The sequence below is a fragment of the Lipomyces tetrasporus genome (assembly GCF_029532465.1).
Source record: "Lipomyces tetrasporus strain NRRL Y-64009 chromosome Unknown POJ06scaffold_4, whole genome shotgun sequence".
Classification (NCBI taxonomy): Eukaryota; Fungi; Ascomycota; class Lipomycetes; order Lipomycetales; family Lipomycetaceae; genus Lipomyces; species Lipomyces tetrasporus.
The window spans coordinates 1,037,110-1,059,553 of NW_026611599.1; the positions used below are offsets into that span (position 1 = coordinate 1,037,110).

The 22,444-nt window shown below is 46.8% G+C and overlaps 10 protein-coding genes across 10 annotated transcripts; 4 read left to right on the forward strand and 6 right to left on the reverse strand.

Moving 5' to 3' along the window:
• Nucleotides 1-995: 995 nt before the first annotated feature.
• On the forward strand, nucleotides 996-1,598 carry POJ06DRAFT_237392 (uncharacterized protein; the record flags this gene model as incomplete). The annotated part of the gene is made up of 1 exon (XM_056185949.1): nucleotides 996-1,598. One exon carries the CDS (start codon nucleotides 996-998, stop codon nucleotides 1,596-1,598), a length of 603 nt encoding a protein of 200 aa, XP_056044699.1.
• Nucleotides 1,599-3,917: 2,319 nt separating this feature from the next.
• On the reverse strand, nucleotides 3,918-6,129 carry POJ06DRAFT_250941 (actin family). Its single transcript, XM_056187343.1, has 6 exons — nucleotides 5,874-6,129; nucleotides 5,641-5,654; nucleotides 5,434-5,466; nucleotides 5,271-5,340; nucleotides 4,242-5,211; nucleotides 3,918-4,191 (listed from the first exon to the last, which is right to left on the reverse strand). Exons 1-6 carry the CDS (start codon nucleotides 5,878-5,880, stop codon nucleotides 4,158-4,160), a joined length of 1,128 nt encoding a protein of 375 aa, XP_056044700.1. The 5' UTR covers nucleotides 5,881-6,129; the 3' UTR covers nucleotides 3,918-4,157.
• A 350-nt stretch (nucleotides 6,130-6,479) lies between these two features.
• On the reverse strand, nucleotides 6,480-8,937 carry POJ06DRAFT_250945 (GTP cyclohydrolase N terminal-domain-containing protein). Its single transcript, XM_056187344.1, has 3 exons — nucleotides 8,249-8,937; nucleotides 8,039-8,187; nucleotides 6,480-7,979 (listed from the first exon to the last, which is right to left on the reverse strand). Exons 1-3 carry the CDS (start codon nucleotides 8,467-8,469, stop codon nucleotides 6,868-6,870), a joined length of 1,482 nt encoding a protein of 493 aa, XP_056044701.1. The 5' UTR covers nucleotides 8,470-8,937; the 3' UTR covers nucleotides 6,480-6,867.
• Nucleotides 8,938-9,756: 819 nt separating this feature from the next.
• POJ06DRAFT_92348 (uncharacterized protein) lies at nucleotides 9,757-10,805 on the forward strand. The gene is made up of 4 exons (XM_056191758.1): nucleotides 9,757-9,959; nucleotides 10,015-10,193; nucleotides 10,254-10,437; nucleotides 10,496-10,805. Exons 2-4 carry the CDS (start codon nucleotides 10,191-10,193, stop codon nucleotides 10,648-10,650), a joined length of 342 nt encoding a protein of 113 aa, XP_056044702.1. The 5' UTR covers nucleotides 9,757-9,959; nucleotides 10,015-10,190; the 3' UTR covers nucleotides 10,651-10,805.
• Nucleotides 10,806-10,825: 20 nt separating this feature from the next.
• POJ06DRAFT_92325 (uncharacterized protein) lies at nucleotides 10,826-13,539 on the reverse strand. The gene is made up of 6 exons (XM_056191757.1): nucleotides 13,206-13,539; nucleotides 13,030-13,133; nucleotides 12,286-12,969; nucleotides 11,900-12,224; nucleotides 11,486-11,848; nucleotides 10,826-11,432 (listed from the first exon to the last, which is right to left on the reverse strand). The coding sequence occupies exons 1-6, from the start codon at nucleotides 13,330-13,332 to the stop codon at nucleotides 10,960-10,962; spliced, it is 2,076 nt and encodes a 691-aa protein (XP_056044703.1). The 5' UTR covers nucleotides 13,333-13,539; the 3' UTR covers nucleotides 10,826-10,959.
• Nucleotides 13,540-13,864: 325 nt separating this feature from the next.
• Nucleotides 13,865-15,603, reverse strand: POJ06DRAFT_281099 (kinase-like domain-containing protein; the record flags this gene model as incomplete). The annotated part of the gene is made up of 7 exons (XM_056189923.1): nucleotides 13,865-14,087; nucleotides 14,145-14,336; nucleotides 14,421-14,637; nucleotides 14,685-14,712; nucleotides 14,772-15,029; nucleotides 15,088-15,169; nucleotides 15,227-15,603. 7 exons carry the CDS (start codon nucleotides 15,601-15,603, stop codon nucleotides 13,865-13,867), a joined length of 1,377 nt encoding a protein of 458 aa, XP_056044704.1.
• Nucleotides 15,604-16,164: 561 nt separating this feature from the next.
• On the forward strand, nucleotides 16,165-16,568 carry POJ06DRAFT_237397 (uncharacterized protein; the record flags this gene model as incomplete). Its single annotated transcript, XM_056185950.1, has 2 exons — nucleotides 16,165-16,227; nucleotides 16,314-16,568. 2 exons carry the CDS (start codon nucleotides 16,165-16,167, stop codon nucleotides 16,566-16,568), a joined length of 318 nt encoding a protein of 105 aa, XP_056044705.1.
• A 585-nt stretch (nucleotides 16,569-17,153) lies between these two features.
• Nucleotides 17,154-17,581, reverse strand: POJ06DRAFT_267417 (cwf21 domain-containing protein; the record flags this gene model as incomplete). Its single annotated transcript, XM_056189237.1, has 2 exons — nucleotides 17,154-17,259; nucleotides 17,334-17,581. 2 exons carry the CDS (start codon nucleotides 17,579-17,581, stop codon nucleotides 17,154-17,156), a joined length of 354 nt encoding a protein of 117 aa, XP_056044706.1.
• Nucleotides 17,582-18,504: 923 nt separating this feature from the next.
• On the reverse strand, nucleotides 18,505-19,270 carry POJ06DRAFT_267418 (ER lumen protein retaining receptor-domain-containing protein; the record flags this gene model as incomplete). Its single annotated transcript, XM_056189238.1, has 4 exons — nucleotides 18,505-18,541; nucleotides 18,606-18,856; nucleotides 18,915-19,120; nucleotides 19,189-19,270. 4 exons carry the CDS (start codon nucleotides 19,268-19,270, stop codon nucleotides 18,505-18,507), a joined length of 576 nt encoding a protein of 191 aa, XP_056044707.1.
• Nucleotides 19,271-20,310: 1,040 nt separating this feature from the next.
• Nucleotides 20,311-22,166, forward strand: POJ06DRAFT_289767 (uncharacterized protein; the record flags this gene model as incomplete). The annotated part of the gene is made up of 7 exons (XM_056190323.1): nucleotides 20,311-20,451; nucleotides 20,475-20,657; nucleotides 20,695-20,870; nucleotides 20,929-21,069; nucleotides 21,129-21,329; nucleotides 21,381-21,830; nucleotides 21,886-22,166. Coding segments are annotated over 7 exons (1,554 nt in total), but the record flags the coding sequence as incomplete, so codon positions are not given.
• Between the last annotated feature and the right edge of the window lie 278 nt (nucleotides 22,167-22,444).

Consider the following 22,444-nt stretch of genomic DNA (forward strand, 5'->3'; position numbering starts at 1 on the left):
ACTGAGCTGCAGAAAGGTGGGGGTACGCCGCAGCTACACAAAGGATCAGTGTATGATGCAGGCGGCCGGCCGTATGCGATGCCGGAACAAGTTTGGACCCAGGCGCAACTGGATATTAGGCGGCTTGGTGCCAACGCGCTCGAATTGCCTGCAGATTGCGATTGCGCACCCTCGACGACTAGTCGTTTAGAAACTCCTTCTCCGCAGGTCGTAGATACAGGCTGGTATAATGGATACGCGGCAACGGTACGATTGCACCGACACAACGTCTAAATGGGAGGTCGTCAAGCACGCACTAGTTCATGCAGGTTTACCTGCTGATGCACGAGAACTGACTCGACTCTTGACGAACGTCGTCCCTCCAGCAAAGTCGCATCTATCAATTTGAGAACGGAATAGTCGATGATGACGTCTGGCTCTCTGCCAGACTACCATGCCATTTGTTCGGAGCTCCAACGATTACTAGGTAGGGTGGTAAATGTCGACAATATAGTCGTCTGGAGCAGGATGGTGCAGGGTACGCCAACGTTCACATCAGGGCCACAGGGCCCGGTGCGGGCACATGCAGGCCATGCAGACCACATGCAGACCCAAATAAGACTAGCGCGCCCTCAATGGAAAATATGTGCTTCTGTACTCGCTGGCCGCTGCTTCGTTAGCTCTGCCAGCGTTTGGGCCTTCTGGGACGTGCCAGCATTCCCACTAAACTTTTTTCGGCGGCGCGCGTGGACCGATGAGCTAAGTTACTCGGTCGAGTCTATTTCGAAAGTAAATAGTGATGCCGAAGCCTCTTGACTTGGTCTAAAGATACATCTACTCGTTCACACCCAGGTCAGCCTGCTCTCTTCTTGCAACGTTCCATTTCCTACCCACTCCATCCTTCTGTATCGCCGGAGCAATTAATTATACTGTCCCCATACTCGTCGGCGGTGCTTGATATCAGTCTCACAGTCTCGTCTACATTTGATATAATTTTCCTTATAGATACGGCCAGCATGAGCGATTCGCATTCACTAAATCTTACTCGGTCATTGACCAAGAAGCTCAAGCGACGATTTACTCTCCCTCGATCGTCATCATCATCACCAGACATAGCTACTACCTGGACTAGTCCAACATCGCCAACTTTATTGCGGCGTCAGTCATCAAGCGTTAGCGATGGCGGTGCAGAATCAACATGGAGCCCTACAACTGCCAGGTTCTCGTTCGACGGATCGGTCACCGCTCTTTACAACGTCGACATGACTCGACAGCATGCCACACGGGGATCGCGACGATCATCTGTGTCCATGAACTCTTCATCGGCCTCCCTCTGCCGCTTAGACGACTCATATTCCATCCCCCGGAGCTCGCACGACCTAACAGCAACTCTCTCATCTCCACCATCGTCAGAGCCATCGACCCCGAGAATTATGCAGGATTCGACTTTCTTTGAAGAAGAAATGCAATGTGGCTACGCGTCCTACCCTATGCGAGGAATCGACGTCGACGTTAAATCAGAGCAGATCCAAGCTGATGAGATGGCCGCAAAGATTCTCGAGCAAGTCAATGGCGCGTCAGGTGGTAGTACGGACAGTCGAGATATGTGGTGGATTTAACCAACGTTGGTTGGCAGCATACTTTGTAATGCGTTCTTGCCGATATAGATGGGTTGTTCATAGCATGTGCTTCATACGGCTATGAGTACGGATGGCAATCAGAGGCTTCTGGTAACGGCGTTTTTGCTTTATTCACATAGTTCACGGAGTTTTTGTGTTTTGACAGATGGGATTTGGCGTTTTTGGAGTCGTTCTGAGATTCATTGGCTTTATGCGTTCTATGCTACTCAAACATGGCTGAAAGCCCTGGGTTCTGAGGGACATCATATACAGAAATTTGCTTGAAAAAAAATAAGAATATGAGTTAAAGAAATTAATATATGAATGAAATATTAATATGCTCCCGATTACCTCAACTTCGTCTATTTATTGGGTGGGCAAATTGCTCTTACTTGGTAGTAACTCGAAGTGGCTGTATCAGCTTACAAGCGCATAATTATCAAAATACGATTTAGTTAACTGTGCACCGCGGAAGTCGGCCGAAGAAAATGCGAGAACCCTTACCCAGTCAAAGCTTAATCTATAAGCCTAAAGAGAGTCAAACTTACTGTCCTGTTGCTTTTTCAACAACTTTAATTACCTGCTGTCTCACGACAGTTCCGGGAGTGGCCTCGATCGCGTCAGAGCCTGCATGTTCAACCTGCACGATCGGCAGTTTTATACACGCGCAGGCTTGGTGTTTTTAATGGGAGCAGGCAAGGAAATGCAATAGTTGGCCGACCCATGGCGAGCTAAATACGTCCAACACTAAATAAACCATTAGGATAACATCCTTGTGCGAATGAAGCGCCAATTGTTGACCATCCGCCACATTAACATAAGCTAAGAACTGTGGGTCTGGTTAGGCCGGTGGAGCCCGACGGGCAGCCGAGTGTTCGGCATTGGCTGCCAAATTTATGGTCCGAGTGCGGTTAAGCGGGACGGAGTTACCAAGGAGTTCGAAATTAAGCCGGAGGGTGAGTTACCGCAGTGACGCTCCGGAAAATTTTCGACAGGGTCAGGCCGCGCAACGCGTTCGCGATCCTCTAGACTAGAGGTTGGACTGTTTCTCGAGCTCGGAAGTCCCGCCTGGTAGGAGGCTGTATCGAAACTTCAGCCGAATTCAATATGAAATATTCACCGCTCAAAGGAGCGAAGCTGCGGACTAATATTTATGATGAACTTAGGATTGAGCGTTGGTATGAACCTTAGATCCCTTCTGTGAATTCCATTGCGTTGTTGCGGTTGACACCAGCTACGTTTGCGATGTCAAAGGCTGTCCAGGTGCTGCCCTTTGACACCTCAGGAACGTCAAATCGGATGATAGAATCACAATGTTATGAGTTAGGAGAAGGTTGCTGGCGTTCGATTGGCCAGTGGATGTACACGTTAAGTGATAGCACGTACTGCGCGAACATACTTCTTGGTCCTTGCCCTTTCACATGCAATGCAACGAGTGTTAGAAAGTTAAAATGTGGCTTTGGAGACGCATTCACAAACTAGTTGCTGACTACGCTGTTCTTTTCATGTTCATATGAGTGACATATCGTCTGTGAAAGTCAATGTTTGTGAGCCCCCCATGCCCAATGGCCCCGACTGCCGAGTTTCCATATCATTACGCGTCCTGCCAGAGGCGCAGCCTTGTTACTAGATGTTCAACATTTCAATTCCATTCCCTGCTTCAATTTGCTGTAGTCTGCCATTGGCACTTCTTCCGTTCAATGCTGGATGCGAATGCGCGCATCCGTATCGCTCTTTGGCAACAAGTGCAAAGCTTCTGACACGTTCATACAATATGTCTTATTACAGGCAAACGCAAGCACATCATCAGCTGCACATGACGGAAACTTATGTGCTCGCCTTATGACCGCCATCGCGACGGTATCTTGCTTACGTTCGCTGGATGACGGCCCTGGGAAAATAGTTAGTAAACGGGTTGAATGGGAGTTCATGACTAGCACCTTGTACCGGATCAAACAGATCGGATTTATGATCTAATTACTGGAATCCAGTACCACATGTGGATGACGGCCCTGGGAAAATAGTTAGTAAACGGGTTGAATGGGAGTTCATGACTAGCACCTTGTGCCGGATCAAAACAGATCGGATTTATGATCTAATTACAGGAATCCTGCACACAAGTGCTTTGTACTCTATCTGTTTTCTCCTGGTGACCTTTAGTCCTCCTCTAATCCCCATCACTCATTAGTGAGTCCGTCCCGTGCCTCCTAACGATGGCAAGGATATGAGGGGTTCTGTTTGCACTATTACATAATAGACTACGGCTCGTAGTTTTGGCGCACCTGCGAAAACGATCGTCTGCTACGAGTAAACCGGGAAATGGTCATCGAAATGCCTCCCATGCTCGCACGCTTCATATAAATTTTTAGAACATATTGATTGCTCACTAAATCAATGGCAAACAAACGTAGACATATAACATTGACATAACAAGGCTTAACTTTCTTTAAAAAACGGGCTATCTATCATGACACGTGCCCTGCAGTCTTGACATCACGTACACACAACGCTTACAAAATGATAAGATCACGCCGACATTGATCCAGCATCAAGATGCGCTTAGAAGCACTTGCGGTGTACGATGGAGGGGCCACTACTGGCTGTTAGCAAATATATAGCACATAAGCCCAGAGAGACACGTACCTTTCGTCGTACTCCTGCTTCGAGATCCACATCTGCTGGAAGGTGCTGAGGGAGGCGAGAATGGAACCACCAATCCAGACGGAGTACTTACGCTCAGGAGGAGCAATGATCTTGACCTTCATGGATGAAGGAGCAAGAGCGGTTATCTCCTTCTGCATTCTGTCGGCAATACCGGGGTACATGGTGGTACCACCGGACATAACAATGTTACCGTAGAGGTCCTTACGAACATCGATATCGCACTTCATGATGGAGTTGAAAGTGGTCTCGTGAATACCAGCGGCCTCAAGTCCGAGGACAGATGGGTGGAAGAGAGCCTCAGGAGCACGGAAGCGCTCGTTGCCAATGTTGATCACCGCGCCGTCAGGGAGTTCGTACGACTTCTCCAAGCTGGAGCTCTGGGCAGCAGTCTGGAGCTCCTGCTCGAAGTCAAGAGCGACGTAGCAAAGCTTCTCCTTGATGTCACGGACAATTTCACGCTCAGCAGTAGTGCTGAAGCTGTATCCTCGCTCGGCAAGAATCTTCATGAGGTAGTCAGTGAGATCACGGCCAGCCATATCAACACGGAGGATAGCGTGGGGAAGAGTGAAACCCTCGTAGATGGGGACAACGTGAGTGACACCATCACCAGAGTCGAGGACGATACCAGTCGTACGACCGGAGGCATACAGCGAGAGGACAGCCTGAATGGAGACATAGAAAGCAGGGGCATTGAAAGTCTCAAAAACAATCTGGGTCATCTTCTCACGGTTAGACTTGGGGTTGATAGGAGCCTCGGTAAGAAGAACGGGGTGCTCCTCAGGGGCAACTCGGAGCTCGTTGTAGAAAGTGTGATGCCAGATCTTTTCCATATCGTCCCAGTTGGTGACGATACCGTGCTCGATAGGATATCTCAGAGTCAAAATACCTCTCTTTGACTGAGCCTCATCACCGACATACGAGTCCTTCTGGCCCATACCGACCATGATACCTGATCATATTGTTAGAATGTCGTACCGTTGTGTCACTGCTGTTCCGACAACTACTTACCCTGGTGGCGGGGACGGCCGACAATTGATGGGAAAACAGCTCGTGGGGCATCATCACCGGCGAAACCGGCCTAAAGATAATTAGACTTATGAAAATTGCAATCGACATCTTCGATCGCGAATCAAAATCGGCGAACGTGACAGTATTGAAAGCCAACACGTACCTTGCACATTCCCGAACCATTATCGATAACGAGCTATACAATATTTCAGTCAGCGGACATATACTTCACTCTCAAATCACCAAATTCCATCCGATCCGGGATGGCTGGAACACATTTGGGAGCAATTGCGCCGCTCGGTGTGGATCACAGCCACCATGGAAGAGAATGCCACGGCGACATAAACAAAATCGTATAAGAGTATCATACCGCAGCAACTTCGTCTAAACCATAGAAGTTAGTGATCAATCCATAAGACCGTATACATACAAGATAAGATTGAATGCCATATAAATCATACTGTCCCTGGCGCGCAGGGGAAAATCAACTGGTTGGCGCATAGAGTACAGTAGATAGTGAGGTGACGACCAAAAAGGGACGGCATACGACCCGGAACGTCACGCAGTCAATCTATCGCAATTCATTCAAAAAAGTGCACTTACCATCCATTGTGAAATATTATACAAGTGAACTGTAGATAGACAAAAAAATGTGATTGATGGAGAGAACTGATAGGATCTGAAAGATGTTGCAAGGGGCTTTTAAGAGGGAAGAGCGAAAGAAAGTCAGCAGCGGCGAGGGCAAATGGCGGCAACGTCAGGCCGGCCAGCGCAGCTCGAGGCGCTCACTGCACTGCCGCTCATGCCGACACTTACACAGTCTCGTGCTGGAATATTCTGTCACTTATCTTGGCACCAGCCATACGCCAGCCACAGCATAACGCCACTGTGGTGGTGCTCGAGGATAAGCTAAGCTAACTGATCGCGGAGACGGGTGGCAGCCGCAAGCACCGCCACATCGACCCAATGTTCCAATATAGCATGGCCACTTCCACGCGATTTTATCCGCGCAATCCCGCTTCCACAGACGGGCGAAGACGCGTCATACGGTTGCTCCGCCTACATCAACGCGTACGAAAGTCTACTAGCAGAGGCTAACAACGAGGGGGAATGGGCGCCGCGGTACCAATACTTGCTACAATATGGCGGAAGCGATTCATCCATGGTCGCGCTGACGACATGATCGACGCCATTCATATGATAATTCACTGTTAATTTCAAAAAATATAATTGAACGATACAAGATGCAAATGATCTCATGCGCCTACAAAGCGATGCAGCAGCATTACATACATAATACGGGCAACAGTCAGATATTAAATCAAGCATATTAGCTGCCCGTTGGTCCAAATATGCGCCGTCACCACACCTAATAATCGCCTATCCGAGTCCACGACTATGATACAAAGTCCAAAATTCTAAAGCAATACAAGGCACAACAAACCAAGAAAACCTGCCAAACGCGCCCTGACTGTCTAAACTACACGCCAAAATCACAAGATAAAATCAAATATTACAACAAATCAAGTCATGCGGTTGAGAGGACCTGTAATTTATATGTACATATCAGTGTGGCAGCTGGATTATGTCCGTTATATCAGTGGTCGACATCTTCCCACTGGCGTCCTTTGACGGTCGAGAGCTCTTCCAGGGTGAGAACCTTTCCAGAAGTGAAATATCCTGCGTGGATCTTTGCGTCAATCTCAACACGGGAATCCTCAGGTATAAGTTCTTCAGGAATTGGGACCCGTTCGTAGATCGGAATACCTTGGCCGACAATAGCGTCATACTTCATGTTTGACATAGAAAGCATTCGATCGATTTTCTTGATTCCAAGGAAGTGCAGAATATCGGGCATCAAGGCCTGGAAGCGCATATCCTTGACTCCGGCAATATTTTCCGTTCTAGTGAAATATTCTGCAGCGCTATCACCCATACGCTTGCGAGCATTGTAGACCAAGTACTTCGTAACCTCGCCAAGTGCGCGACCTTCCTTACGGAAATATACCACAACGCCGCTGCCGCCATTCTGAGCCTCCTTTACAGCTTCAGATATACCGAAGAGAAGATAAGGTCGACAAGTGCAAATATCGCTGCCGAAGACATCACTACCGTTACATTCATCGTGAACACGAAGAGCTAGACGGCAGCTAGGGTCAGCTGTCTTTGCAGGATCCCCGAAGATATAAGCTGTCATCCCACCAATTGGAGGCAAGAATACCTTAATATCGGGACGAGTAATAAGTTCAGGGTATGAGCCTCCGGTGTCCTCAAACAAAGCACGGCGAAGTGTGCCTTCATCGATGCCGAACCTCTTGGCAACACCAGGGAGATACCAAACCGGTTCAACAGCAACCTTGGTAACCGTCAGATCGCCTTGTTCGTTGATGACGATCTTGCCGTCAACGCGCAATTTTCCATTCTTGACTTCATCCGCGATTTCATAAAGTCTCATATGAGCTTTAGTAACAGCGATTGTGGGTCTTATCTCAATTCCATCGTCTATGTAATCTTTAAATAACCATGGAGCCAAGTGGCCAAAGGGATCCATTGCCACAATCTTCTCGGCGTCACCCCATTGCGGGAACGGGCCTATTGCGACGGGAGGCTCCGTGTTGGTGAAATCTGGCCTATGGTTCAAATTAAGCTCGTCGATAGCGACAGCTAAAGCGTGATAGATACCGTAAGATCCCGAATGCGCCCCGACAGCTAACACATTACAGTCAGTAAGAATTTAACCTATTGTAGGTACATTTGTCTGCACTTACCGTTGCGCTTGCGCACAGTAGAAAGGCCACGAGACACCACAATTGGTCCTCGAACGCGTGGGTCCATGGCACCCCACTGCAACCGAATGGGATCGATACCGGATTGGCCGGGGTAGGTCGTCAAGACGATTCGATTTCCCCATTTCGTGCTAGATAGACAACTCCACGTCAGCTTCGATAGAGGAAGGATATGCACATTACCGCACTTACGCAGCGTTGTTCTTCTTCTTATCACCCTCGAGAACCGAGTCGCTCTTTGGTGATTCAGCGAGCAACTGAGGAGAGATCGGAGGACTTGGCTCAGACTGCGAGACTGATAGAGGAGGAACTACTGCAACGATGGGTAGCACTGGTGCCGAGGGACTGATGGCTTCACTGGCGTTATCGGTGGTTGCCTGAATTGCGTCCATGCGTGACTCCAAGCTGCGCATGGCCCGAGATGTGGACTCATTGGACACATCAATCTAAAACATAATAGTTAGCGTTAGCTTGTCGGCATCGAAACAACAAAGAAACCCGAAATTAGTAAAGAAACAAACTGAAATAACTCGGCCCATTTTTTACTAAACAGACCTACGGAATTATGCCCAGATATGCTTACTTTTTCTGAGAGGGTCCTGTAATCAGCCTGAAGGGCCTGAACACTCGCGAGGATCTGGCTTAGAACAGCCGACGCGTCAGCTGACGATGACGGCAACGCCATGTTAATGTTATTTTGTAAGCTTTATTTGCTCTAACTAGCAGTAGATAGGTGCTTTAAACACAGACGACTGCGGACACGAATATGAAGACGGAAGGGAACAAGACGTAACATTGATTTCGGGAGGGGCGGGGCCTGTTTATAGATAACCGCAGAAGGCCGCCACCGTGCCGACAGCTGTTAACTTGTGCCAGTCTGCGGCTCGAGAACTCTCAATATGCGCATGTTGGATTTGGTTTTTAAGGCACATTGGGCTGTAACGCTGGCGCAACTGACACCAGAAGCCGGCTGTTGTTGAGGCGCGGTCATTATCACGCGGCTTAGACCCCACGTTGCCAAATTAACGCCTAGGCATTATGCAGCGCCAACGTGCCGGATTTGTTGAGTCGTCACGCTTCCCCTGGTAGCCAAGCAGGGCGGCCATCTGCCACGAGCGTTTGAACTGACGTCGGCTTACGGACTAGCCTCGGGAACTGTCGGAGTCGTCCGATTGGCCACGTCAACACTTCCCCTAAAATAGTCACGTCGATAATCTTGTCCACCAACTACATCTTCAACCGGAAAGGCGTGGCTTATATCCCGATGGCAATTGATCTTTCATTGTGAGGTGTTAATTACTTGCTTAGCGCTCGATCACTGTCAGGTTGACGTTGGCCGCGCTCTGAAAGTTTTACTTACTATAGACCAAGAGACAAGAGTGAATGGGATATTTTGCAAGTTTGCTCACTCTACAATTCGTTGCTATCCTACAACGGTTAACTACGACGACGAATCGCAATTTATATGATATATGTGTGAGACTTATTGAACGCCCATGCTGGCGGCTGGGGTTGCTTGCGAACTCTCGCCTATCTCATGTCATGCCGGCAGAACTATATTGTCGTTTGCTAAGATAATTCGGCGCGTTTGATAGTCTAGAAAAAAAGATCTAGTTACGGCAGCAGATTAGACGCGGTATTATTCCGATCGAGAACGGTGACCCAAATCAATCGACAGATCCAGCCTATCCCCTGAATTCCTTGCACATGCGAGCTCAGCCATACCCAGTTCTAAGATACATACACACAATGTCGCGCCTTGCATTATTGGATAGCATCGTTTTCTTCGTTTTTCACGATTAGAAATTCTCGATCAAAGGCAGTTATGAGATTTAAGTAGATTTGGTAAAAGACACCAGGGCTATGGTATTGTCGACTGACGTCCTCCGCTGAACGGGATGCTGTAAGTATAAATCGACGCAGAAATGGTGTCAAAATGCTGAATTTGCGTCTGATAGGGGCGGCGAATGACGTAGTGCGAGCGCCGCCACACATCCTTGCCACACGAAAGCCACAGGAGAGTGAAAGGCAGGGTAATTTAGAATACAGCAGCGGCGATCCTCATAATATTCGCGTGTCGCCGACAGTTCTCGACATTTCGTGTAGGACATTGTCAAACCAATATCAGGAAATCATGGTATGCAGTCAAAGTTTTCTTACTAGTTTGCTGAGGTTTTATTGACGGTATTTGCTGTAGGGTAAACGGAAGAAATCAACTCGCAAACCTCAAGGTCCGCGGAGGCGCGATCCCCTACCAACCGTGTTCTCTTGTTTGTATTGTAACCACGAAAAGTCCGTCGTCTGCCGAATAGACAAGAAGCTGAAGCTTGGATTTTTGAATTGTAAAGTCTGTGGGCAGCATTTTCAAACCCAAACGAACGGTATGCGTTTTTGTCATCATGGATGTGGCTTGTTTAGGGTTAACGAGAGTCTGTCTAGCATTATCGGTTCCGGTTGATGTTTATAGTGAATGGATTGATGCGTGCGAATCTGGCGAGCTGCCAGGGAAGAACGGAGAAGCCGCCGACGTGGAGAGCGATCTCGAAGATGAGATTGAACGAGAGGGAGATGACGAAGATATCGGATTGGAGTAAAAGGAAGCTTGATAAACACTTTGGCGCGCTACATTTCCTCATCAATTAGCTGCATGCGCATCCATTGGCTTATCAGAAACTAAAATTTATTTATTGATGCTCGATTTCGGCCAGTTGAAATATTTGTATTACTTAGGAGTAACTGGACGATGGTTCACGGAGATCTGTGCTTATTTGCCTATCATTTCGAACTACCAAGGTTTGATCATCTACTGTAACATATGCAAGGTTATTGAGGAATGTAATGTATGCATCTATCCATGACTATCAGTTCCGTATTGTATCCTCTTTATTGTCTTGACAGGTCTTCTAATGTCGAGCGGCCCAATCCTTATACCAGTTCAAGCATTGTGTGTTTGCAACGCTCGCACCAACCGTGACTTTGCTCTTCGAAATAATACTCTTAATGATTGTTTCCGTCTTCTTGCCATTGGCTGTGTACGGTATTTCTGGTGTCTCTTCGATAATGCTCGGTACATGACGCGGCGACAAATGTGTTCGAATTGTCAACTTGATCTGCTTGACCATATCTTCAGTGAACAAAACGGATGGTTGCAATTTCAAAAACAGGACAACAACTTCGTCACTGTCGTTGGGTAGTTTCATGCCAACGCAAAGTGCGTCCTCGACCATGGATGGATATTCTTTTGTGAGCACGTTGTAGATCTCACTCGAACCGAATCTCACGCCGGCTGGCTTCAAAACACCGTCTGACCGTCCCAACATGACCAGTCCGCCAGTCTTGGGAGACATTCTGACAAAGTCGCCGTGATGCCAGATTCCTGTACCAACATTAGTCACTTTCTCCGAAAAAATCAATGACGAGCTAGAACACCTTCAAATCGCTCGAAATAACTGGCCCTGTATTTCGCATCCTCTTTGTCGTTCCAAAACATGACCGGCATACAAGGAAATGCTGCCACGCAGACCAAGTCTCCGGGCTCGTCCGTCTCAATCTTCTTGCCATTTTGATCCCATACTTCGACCGCCATTCCGAGACCACGGCATTGGACCTCGCCTTTATATACTGGAACCAAAAACGAAGGCGCACCAAAGAGGGAAAGAATGTCAGTACCGCCTGTAACACTCGCGAGCAAGATCGGTCCAAATGCTTTGTACACATATGAGAACGTCGAGGGGCTGAGAACTGAACCAGTAGACGTTATCATTGCAAGTTTAGATAGAGAATAGAGATCCTCTGTACGATGCTGTTAGAAATACTGAAATTGGTTCCTGGAAGAGAACGTACTTGGCCTGAAATCCTTTTGTTCCAATAAGGAGAGGTATTTTGCCGATGTACCGAAGTATTTGACGCTATCACAGTTAATTATATTATTCCTGCGGAGCGGTGTCTGTATGGCATACCCAAGCTCCTCGATCAATTGAAACATAGATCGCTCGCCATACGGCTGGAAAGGTGAGCCGTCGTACAGAACCAAGGTAGCTCCGGAAGCTAGTCCCGAGATGAGCCACTGCCACATCATCCAGGAGCACGTAGTGTACTGGAAAAATACGTCACCAGCCTTCATGTCCATATGAATTGAATGCTCTTTCTTGTGCTGTATTAATGATCCCTAATTGCAATCAGTAGGTATCCATAGTACTACAATTGTAGACATAGGTATTGAATCGTACTCCTTGACCGTGGACAATACACTTTGGTCTACCGGTTGTACCCGATGAATACACGATGAATAATGGATGATCAAAATCCAGCATCTCAAACTCCAGACATGCGTCTGCTCTCACGCCTTCCACAAACTTGTCCAACAACATAGCGACACCATTTATCGGCTTGACAGTGTCTAGGTCGATCTTCTGCAGGCTCGAAGTTTCGTTGACAATAAGTGCTTTCAAAGTAGGTAATTCGGCTACAATCTCTGAAACTTTCGGAAGGTTGTCAAATACTTTCTGATTATATAATGACGATTTGTCTGCAAACATTAAGACTGGCTCGATTTGCGATAAACGCTCAACCACGGAGACTGACCCTATCTCTGAGGATGTCGAGGACCATATTGCACCAACAGCAGATGTAGCAAGAAGTGAAACGAGAGTAGAGACATTATTCGAGACATATCCAGCAACTCGATCCCCTGGCATAACACCAAATTCACGCATGGCTATGGAGAGCTTGCGAACTCGATCACGCAGTTCTTTCCACGTCACATTTTCCTTCGTGAACTCTGTGGCCGAAATGACGGCGGTAGACTCAGGGTCAACATTAGGAACTGGAAACAGCAGGTTTTGCGCATAAGATAATTTCGTGCCTGCGAAAAACTGTGGGCGAGGGAACATCGGCGCAGTCGCGTCAACTACCTACAATACGTTTCGTAAGATAATTGCGTAGAAAGCACCCCCATTAAAGACCTGACATACAGATGCATACGGTGCAGAAGCCACAATGTGTGTGAAGTCCCAAACTTCTCCCCAGAACTCAGGTATATTATCAATTGACCATTGATATAATTCTTGATAAGTCTCTGTAATGCAACCGTTAGAAGCGCAATTCTGTACCAGCGGTGTGACGATTCTGCTGCACTGAGAATGCATACTTATATATGTTCCGTATTTTTTGTTTATCAACTCTAAAAAACGCCATGCCTCAGTCTTTTCGGGCAGGTCATACCTCCAGAGCTCCACCGGATGCTGAAGGAGAGATGACTCGTCGTCAACGGTCATAACCTAAAATTTAAGCTGCCGACGCGAAGAAGGAATAGAGTAATGTACTAAGCCCGCAGTCCGCAGTTGGAGGTAAATTGATGCAAATCACGTGAAGTATACCTAGCTATAGAAGCCCTCGACAATCGGACTCGGCTAAGCAAGTATCGGTTCTGAGACGCGCGGCTAAGCTTCAGCTGCGAGTGGGATCGCCAAATGGACTGTAATTCGGACTGCCCCAGGCGTGAATCTTGCTGTAGCGCTATCCGATAGTAGGGTCGAGCATGAACGAACCCCTGAATTCGTAATGGGCAACTATGCCGGTTAGGTACAAATTATTCAATATACGATTATTAATTACTACCCTAATATTTAAACTGATGAACTGTTAACCCATATCGTCGACCAGTACATGTACAATTTCCAAGCGAACTCCCAAATCACTGCGCGTCTGCTTTACCATCGCACAGCGACGATGCAGGAATGTAATTGCAATGCACTATATATACAATCACCACAACAGCACAATATACCATCTATCTGCCAGTCACATTCACCAGCGCGTATCTCGTGGAGGGCGGGCGTGGTCTTTCTGGTGCTGAAATTTTCTCCGATCATATTCATGGGACGAATCATACATTGGCAGCTCCTGAGGGGTAGCTGGCAGTGGCTTGGTTGTCCAATATGGGTGGGAAAGCGCAGTCACCGCAGTTATTCTCCGAAGTGGATCCAACGTTAATAAATCTGAAAGGAGCAACACGCCTTGAGGTCCCAGTCTACTAGATGTTAACACCAGAAACTTAAAGTATAATACCCTACCCAGAACTTCTTACTCGTCGTATTCAGATTCAAGAGTACGAGGGAAGTTGTGCATTCTTATCGCGCCTGCATCAGGTAGCCGATCCCATCCTGGCATTGTCTCCTGATTTGGGGATCCACAGAGCTGGAAAATGCGACGGATCTGATCTAAATCAGAGTTCCCTGCTAGGATTGGCTTGTGTTTATACATTTCTCCAAATATACACCTAGACATCGTTAGTTCAACTTAATTCGTACGATAGAGGAGTTCGAAAACTAAGTGCAACAAAAGAGTTACAGTCAACACATACCCAACACCCCATAAATCAATCGCCGAAGTATAGCGTCGTTCCCCTAGCAGTAATTCAGGCGGCCGATACCAGCGTGTAACCACACAGTTTGTATACTCCCGACGCGCCGGACCTGTGCCTTTGACGCCTGCCACAGGCGGATCCTCCTCAAACTTTCGTGCCAGACCAAAGTCCGCTATTTTAAGTATGCCTCGATTGTCTATCAGCAAGTTTGCGGCTAAATTCCGTTAGCCTTGTCGAGCCGAAATGGCAGTCTTACTGCACCTTTCATATCTCGATGCAAAATTCGATTCTAGGAAAGTTAGTTCTACATTCCGATGATATCTGGAAAACGGCTTAAAACCAACATACGTCATGTAAATACTTAGTGCCTTTGAGTAGCTGGATCATATAGCATTTGATCTGCGCTATGCTAAATGAGACTTGTGGATTCTCCAGTAAACCAGCCAAATCGTGGTCCATATACGGGGTGACCATATATATCTGACCCCTTCGTTTCGTGTTCTTATCCCATACTGCGCGTTCAATCGACATCTCGAGCAGTGGAATCACGTTCTTATGCGATAATTGCTTCAGGATGCGAATTTCACGTATAGCCGTAATTGGAAACTAAAGCCCGATTACTTTCGATCTCCGAGAAAAGAATTATAAGACCACGAGTACTTACACCTTCTTTCTCGTTATGCATCAATATTTTTTTCAACGCTACCAATCTTCCTGTTCGTCGATGTCGTGCTTTATATACCTCGCTGTTCATACATTAGCAGTCATCCACATCAACATGTGGATACGAATATGATATTTACCCAAATGTTCCTTCGCCAAGCTTTCCAAGCTCTTCGTACTCCTGTTTGACGAATGTACAACCGTAAAATGAATGTCTTGTCGGCGCCACGGCATTACCTGGGACAGGAGATGCCGCGACAGATGTCGAACTTGACTGTGGTCTGCTTTGGACTTCGTCCTGTGGCTTACCTACGTTTCCGTTCTGTACCGGAGTTAAACTGTCGTGTCGCCGCGTTGAGGACTCCCTAGCTGGTTGTTCCCACGGTGGACGGTGTGACGGTTTAGACACAGGTAAAATCTCTCCTTCTTCTAGTCTTCGCCGTGTGCTCGGCGGACTAGTGGATGAAATTCGGGACGATGAGGGTGACGAAGTACCATTCTGCCGTTTGAGAGACATAGTTCCACGACTAATAGAAACGAGAAGATGCTTGCAGATTGGTTGTCGAGTGGCAATTAGTATATTCACGATACACTGGGCCGAACGTGAACTGTCGATTTGTTTGCACCAGCATGCTAGAATAATCAGCGTTAATACGAGTTGTTCTGAAGAGCGCTCTCAATAGTTCCCAGACACGTACCGCGCTGAATCGTCCTTGATCCCACTGCTCGCCAGAGTACTCGCGAGCATGCCAATTAAACCTGCATACGCAGCCACGCCTTCCTATTATTTGGTCAATAACCTTGTTACACGATCGGTGAGTCTCCTGCTCGATGTGGCAGCAAGTAATGACCGGGGAACAATATCTTCGATTCTTCGTGGTTATTGTATATTTTTGTTCGGCCAACTATTATTTATGGTGTTACAAACTGAATAACTCGGACGAGTTTAGGGTTACGGGCTGGGACTCCGTTCACTTAAACTTATTCCCACACCCACACATCACCTCACACAATACCTGTCCAATCTTTGGCACTGAACCTGGTATCGTCTACTGTACGACTCTGGGAGGTGATCACAATGTCGATTTTCCGTGCGCAGTTCAATCGCATGTTCGCCAGGGGCAACCTCGAACTTGTTAGAGTACGTGTCTAAACATTTTGATGTCGTCAATGTTTCTCTTGGGTGCATGTTTGCCCGAAGAATTGATTTATAACAGTCTGCTGTAGTTCACCTTCTACCTGCTATTCCCGATTGGATTCATGTACTACTTCGGCATTGGTCTCGAGGAAGACATTGAGAAGCAATATATCGCTCAAATGAAACGCGAAGACGAAAGGAAAAACCTGCCGCAAACGGACGAGGAATGGGCAAGACTGTTGGTTCAAGCACGGGAAGCTAAGTTGCAGAACCTGAAGAATCAGATAATGACGCAGGAGTTAAGGAACAGACGAGCAAGTACAAGCGATAGCCAAAGCACTTGAGTTGCCCCTTTATGAGAAGACAGATCGGTCAATAGCATAGGCAACGGAACGAATATTTGAAGTTTGTTAGTGTCGTGTGATGGGCTGTTTAAATGTGTGGCCAGAAGTCGCATACTTAGATACGGATGTCTGGAGCCACTTAGTGCTGACATCCCACGCTCATCGCTGGCTACGATTGTATATATGCTCGATATCCACTTGTACATACGTTCAAATTGCTTGACAGTTTGTTAACATATTCTCTCATTTCAATATTCATTCGGGGTCACATACTAAGCCCACTATCAGGCACAGCATGTCGCCGTGACCCAACCAGTCCGGGATAAGGTAGCCTGCCCAATATATATCTGCCAATAAATCGAGCAAATTACCTTAGAGTCACGCTCAGTGAATCAAAAGTGCCCTGTTCTACAAAACAAACTATGAGGCGAAATTATAATTCAACGCAAACTGCTTTGCCTGTTCAAACGGCACCATTGTGTCCATCTGGAGCAGACTCCGGACCTCCCGCCATAGACCAATATTAACTTCAAGCTCATTAAGCAGCATAAACCTGTGCATCACAATTACAACCAGACGCTCTATCTAAAGCCTTCGTTGCTGACTTCGACGAGCTGGTGTACTGCTAGATCTTTTGGCTAGAGACTCTCTCAGATATCCTACTCGTTTCTCAATTTCATCTTCATCAACACTAATACCCTGTTAGCACGTTCGTTTGACGCCACCGACAACAACGTCGGACAAAGCCATACAGGAATAGCTTACCCTTCGTCCTCTAACTGATCGCGCAACTCCATACATTTGACTTCAATTTGCCGCTTCAAATCATGCTCAGCAATCTCCTTAGCAGGCTCCTTACGCCAAGCATCCTTAGCCAGTTCTGATCCATCTTCGAAGTCTCTTCCTGGTTGTACTGGCGGTCCTCTAGGTTTGATATGCGAAACATTTCGAGTGATGTATCCGCTCGTGCCACTTCCTCGCGGTGTAGAAAGCCCGATGTTGTTATAAGACATGTTATTTTCTTAACTGCCCGCGGGATTAATAATAATACGTGATAATGGATTCCATGGCAACCGTAGTCGACAGTGCCAAAATGTAGGCGTGGATAAGGGTTATTTTGGATCTTCATAACGCTCGTATTAGACGCATCAAACAGCACTTTGACAGATCGGAAGCCATCTTGCATGTCAGATGGCTAGGAGAAGCCTTAATGCACGATACTCGCCCAAAGACTTTCGCGTGCTCGCATTTGTCTAAATATAATCTCAATCTGTCGCAACTCGAATCTGATTTTGGTTGGTGTCAGTAGACGAAGGGTTGGTGCGTGCATTGGTTCGTGTCATGCATCAATACCTCCCTTCAGGCCGGCTAGGTGGTGAAAAGGATTTTATTCTGTCATAGACTCCCCTCTTGCCACAGGTACTCCCTTGCCTTGTTGAGAAGACGTCGCAGGAACGGGACCAAATTCCGGTGCGAGATCACGAGTGAAGAGTTTTTGTGAATCTCAAATCGTCTATAATCAGACCTCCCGTACAATTAAGCGCTCTGCATGTCACCCGTGGTATATTATTGCACGCATATTTAGGAGGAAGTTTCTTGTGTAAAGTAACATTGCATTGTAGCTCCCCTATTGAAGCGAATTCATAACAAGTCTATTAGTCGAGGTACAGCAATAACATCGTCTGTTTACTTCATCGTACCAGCGCCTTGTTCGACTACCGACATAGTCAATCTATCTTACAGTTTATTACATACTATCTGCCGTCCTTCCTATAGCCACGGTTCTTATTGAATGAATAAATAGCACAGCATATAGTTTATGTCATCCTCCGCGTCTATCCTGCCGCGTCAGTCTTTGCTCCAGATGTAATCCCAATACCCGCAAACAACGGTCTCCGTCGTCCGTTCTTGCACACGATAGATTGAAATCGTTAGCTCATTGCGGTAGCTCGAATTTCTTCCCCTTCATGACCCTATAAAAAGATGACACTGTTAGAGCGCACATTCTCCAATCTCGCTTGTTCCCATAAAACCTACTTTGTGTAATATATATAGAAGAAATCAGAATAAAGTACAGTCTGGATGATGCCAGCCACAATCGCAATTGGATCCACATGTCCTTCAGCCAGCCATCGATATATCCAGTTCGGAATATAGAGCGCGCGGTACGCGCCCAGTGCGAACAAGTAATGCGTTGTCAGCGACTCGGCCTCGCCTGTTCGCTGCAACATGAAGAGTTGTGGAAGAATTGCCACTGATTCTAACCATATGCTGAAAGACCACAGAATCTGCTCACATATGTAAGTCCATCGCTCAACCCACAGCGCTCGAACTATGCCTACGAACCTCTGGAATCGTGTACTTGTAGGTAAAAATAAGAGACATTATAAATGACCCGGACAAGAGATATTCAATTTTGAATGTGTCAATGTTGGGATCATGCGTAGGCTTGAATTTGACTTTCATAAGATAGACAATCGAGAGCGACGATCCAATGAAAAAAAGCTTCATAAGCGTATTGTAAAGTGAAGAGTAGTTGCCCCAGAGCAGGTCTGTACCAATAACTATTAGCGTCAAGCCATTATCTATTTTCGAATTGGTGAGAACCATGCCAACGCACCTAGGTACCGAGTAATGTACACGACTGCATATAGTGCCTGACTTTTGAAGGACAGGCCCGCGCATGACCGCGATGCCCTCATTTTTTGTAGAAGAATAAAGATGCTCGCTAAATGCGACAAGTCGCCTGTATGCAAAATGATCAACAATGAACCTTAGTGTCGCCAGCAATAGGCCGTGGCGTGCCTCTCAGTAGAAGTGGCCATCCTTTGATCTGGCTGTATTACATCAATCCCACACTTACCAAGAAATCTGAAAATATTCATCTTAGTCACTAAAAATTCTCAAAATTCGTCTGATTGTTACAATTGATCGCTAGATCTATCGGCCAAAGGGCGTTCAACTTCTTCTTAGATCGTGGCTTGAAATATCCCTTGAAATTTCGGTGCGGGCGGGCAAAACAAGACGTGTCGTCACCAATCACAAGGTAACCTAACCCTCAATATCCTTGATTCTACGTCGACCCAGTGGACACTATGCACCAGTCACCGTTGCCAGTTTACAATCAACTATACAAACTGAAAATGTGTACAGCCAACTTCAACTAAGCGTTTTGCGTAGAAACCACACAAAAACGCCAATTGTTTCTTCAAGAGATGCGAAAAGCCTAACCCTATTGCCCCTGAGCTTTCTGGTCAAGAAATGATACAGTAAGTTATGTAACTTATAACTTAAGTTAACTAATTGAAAACCCTAACCGTAATACAACCAGACGAGTCTGCGAAAACGTTGCAAAACGTCAAACTTCGCCACCTGATCCAGCATTTGTATTCTCACCTGGATTCCGCGAACTTCTTCATATTATTATTGATAGCGACAATTTAGCAGCAGTACAGTTTCTTGAGCCGGGTCGATTCTTGATTATCTAACAGTATCTGAATTATTTCGAAACAAGGTGTCAACGTCGACGATGTCAATTTCCGACGCACAAGATTCTCCCACGCCCGTTGGTGATTCCAATGGAGATGCTGGATTAAGCCCGGCAAGGACTGGAGATAATAGATCAGAGAGGTCGAGATCTAAGTCCAGTCATCGCCGACGGTCGTCGGTCGATAGCGAGCGTGAGAGGCGAAGGGATCGTGACCACAGAGACAGTGATAGGTCATCTCGAGAGCACAGACGCAAAGAGCGATCGCGTGAGCGTGACAGAGATAAGGACAGAGATCGACGCGATGGGGATAAAGACAGAGAGAGAGAAAGAGATAGAGACAGATACAGATATCGATCCCGTTCCCCAGGATACTATGATGACAGAGACAGGTACGTTTCTTGTTATTTGCTTGCAAGGAAGGTAGTAATGAAGCTATTAGTCGTCGGAGTAGACGCCAAGATGACAGGTCTTATCGTGATGATCGTGACAGTCGCAGCTACAGAGATTCCGATCGAAGCAGCAGACGCAACGGGTCTCGCGAGCGAGAGCGCGAGAGAGATCGCACGAGCGATAGGAAACACGAGGAGCGAAGCGGGTACGTTGGTTTACAGCTTAAAAAAGTAGTGACGTACTAAGTCAGCAATTTTTAGTTCACCAAAGCTTACTGAAGATGAGCGTGACCAGAGAACTATTTTTGTTCAGCAGTTGGCTGCTCGGCTGCGTACTAAGGAGCTCATTGCATTTTTCGAGCAAGCCGGACCTGTGCGAGATGCACAGATTGTCAAAGATCGTATTAGCGGTCGTTCGAAGGGGTACGAAGCGTTCTACTGTAGTCTGTCTTTATCGATGCAGTGTGACTAATTTCTTAAGAGTCGGATACGTTGAATTCCGCCAAATTGAAAGTGTACAAAAAGCTATTAACATGACTGGTCAGAAACTGTTGGATATCCCAATTATTGTACAGCTCACAGAGGCTGAAAAGAACCGGCTTGCTAGGGCTGAATCTTCAGCGTAAGTTTGGGTCCGAGGGCGTCATATTCTTCATACCATTGCTGACTATAATGGTGCAGTGCCGCTCAGCAAGCACTAGAAATACAGCGACAACAGCAAGGCGATCAGGGACCCTATCACCGTTTGTACGTAGGCAACGTTCACTTTGCTATTACTGAGTCCGACTTGAAGCAGATATTTGAGTCCTATGGAAATGTTGAGTTCGTGGTGCTTCAGAAAGATGAAACGGGTGTGCGATCTAAGGGTTATGGATTTGTCCAGTGAGTCTGGTCCTCATTGATTTGCTCAGTTTGGAAATTGACTAGCCTTAGGTTTGCGGATAGAGAAAGTGCTACAAGTGCGTTGGAGCTAAATGGCTTTAAATTAGGTGGACGACCGATCCGTGTCGGTCTGGGCAATGAGAAGATCAATAGCGAGCCTCCTGAATCGATTATCCATCGTCTCAGTGGTGGCCCTGGAGCTACTATTTCATCTCCTCAGACGATTCACGGAGCTGTCCTCGACACTCGCGGCCAAAATCTAGGTCGCAATTCCAGAGACGACAAGAAGCCAACTGGTGCTCTTGCGTCTGCTCTGGATGACGCGGATGTGGGAGGCGTGTCATTTAATCCTGTATCTAGGGAAAGTCTTATGAAAAAGCTCATGCGGGAAGAAGATGCTTTGCCTGTTCCTGAATCCTCAGCGCCACCTAAGAAGCTGGCCGCGAACGTTAGTCAGGCTACCCGCTGTATCATATTGAGCAATATGTTCAATCCAGCTGAGTACGTGTTTGAGGGTATAGTTTTGGAGTATGCAATACTAATGTGTTCACTATAGGGAAGTAGGTGATGACTGGGTGAAAGAGCTCGAAGAGGACGTGAAAGCAGAGTGCGAGGAGAAATATGGCAAAGTGGTTCACATTGCCGTCGAACCAAACTCACAAGGTGAAATCTTTGTTAAGTTTGAAAATGTTACTGGCGGTGAAAAGGCTATCCAGGGTCTTAACGGACGTTTCTTTGGTGGTCGCCAGATCAGTGCCAGCCCCGTAGTCGATATGGTCTACTCTCTTCGGTATGTGATGGTGATTAGCGTGGCTTGACATCGTGACCTGCAAGCTAATTGACTGGTTTAGATTTCCTCGGTCCCGGGCATTGTAAGCACAGCGGTCCCCAGTATCTGCCGTCCGGAGTACCGTTTTCGTCTACTAGTGATTCGTATTTGATTGTTTTGTGATGTATGCGACATCTTTTAACACTCGCGAGATTATCTTCATTTAGTTCCGCCCATATATGCCGACTCCCGGTTTTGAAGCGCGTGGTCCTCAAAATTTATTATGTGGAACTTTGATCAACTTCAAGCAATGTATTGAATGGTATATTTCTTCATGTATGCTAGG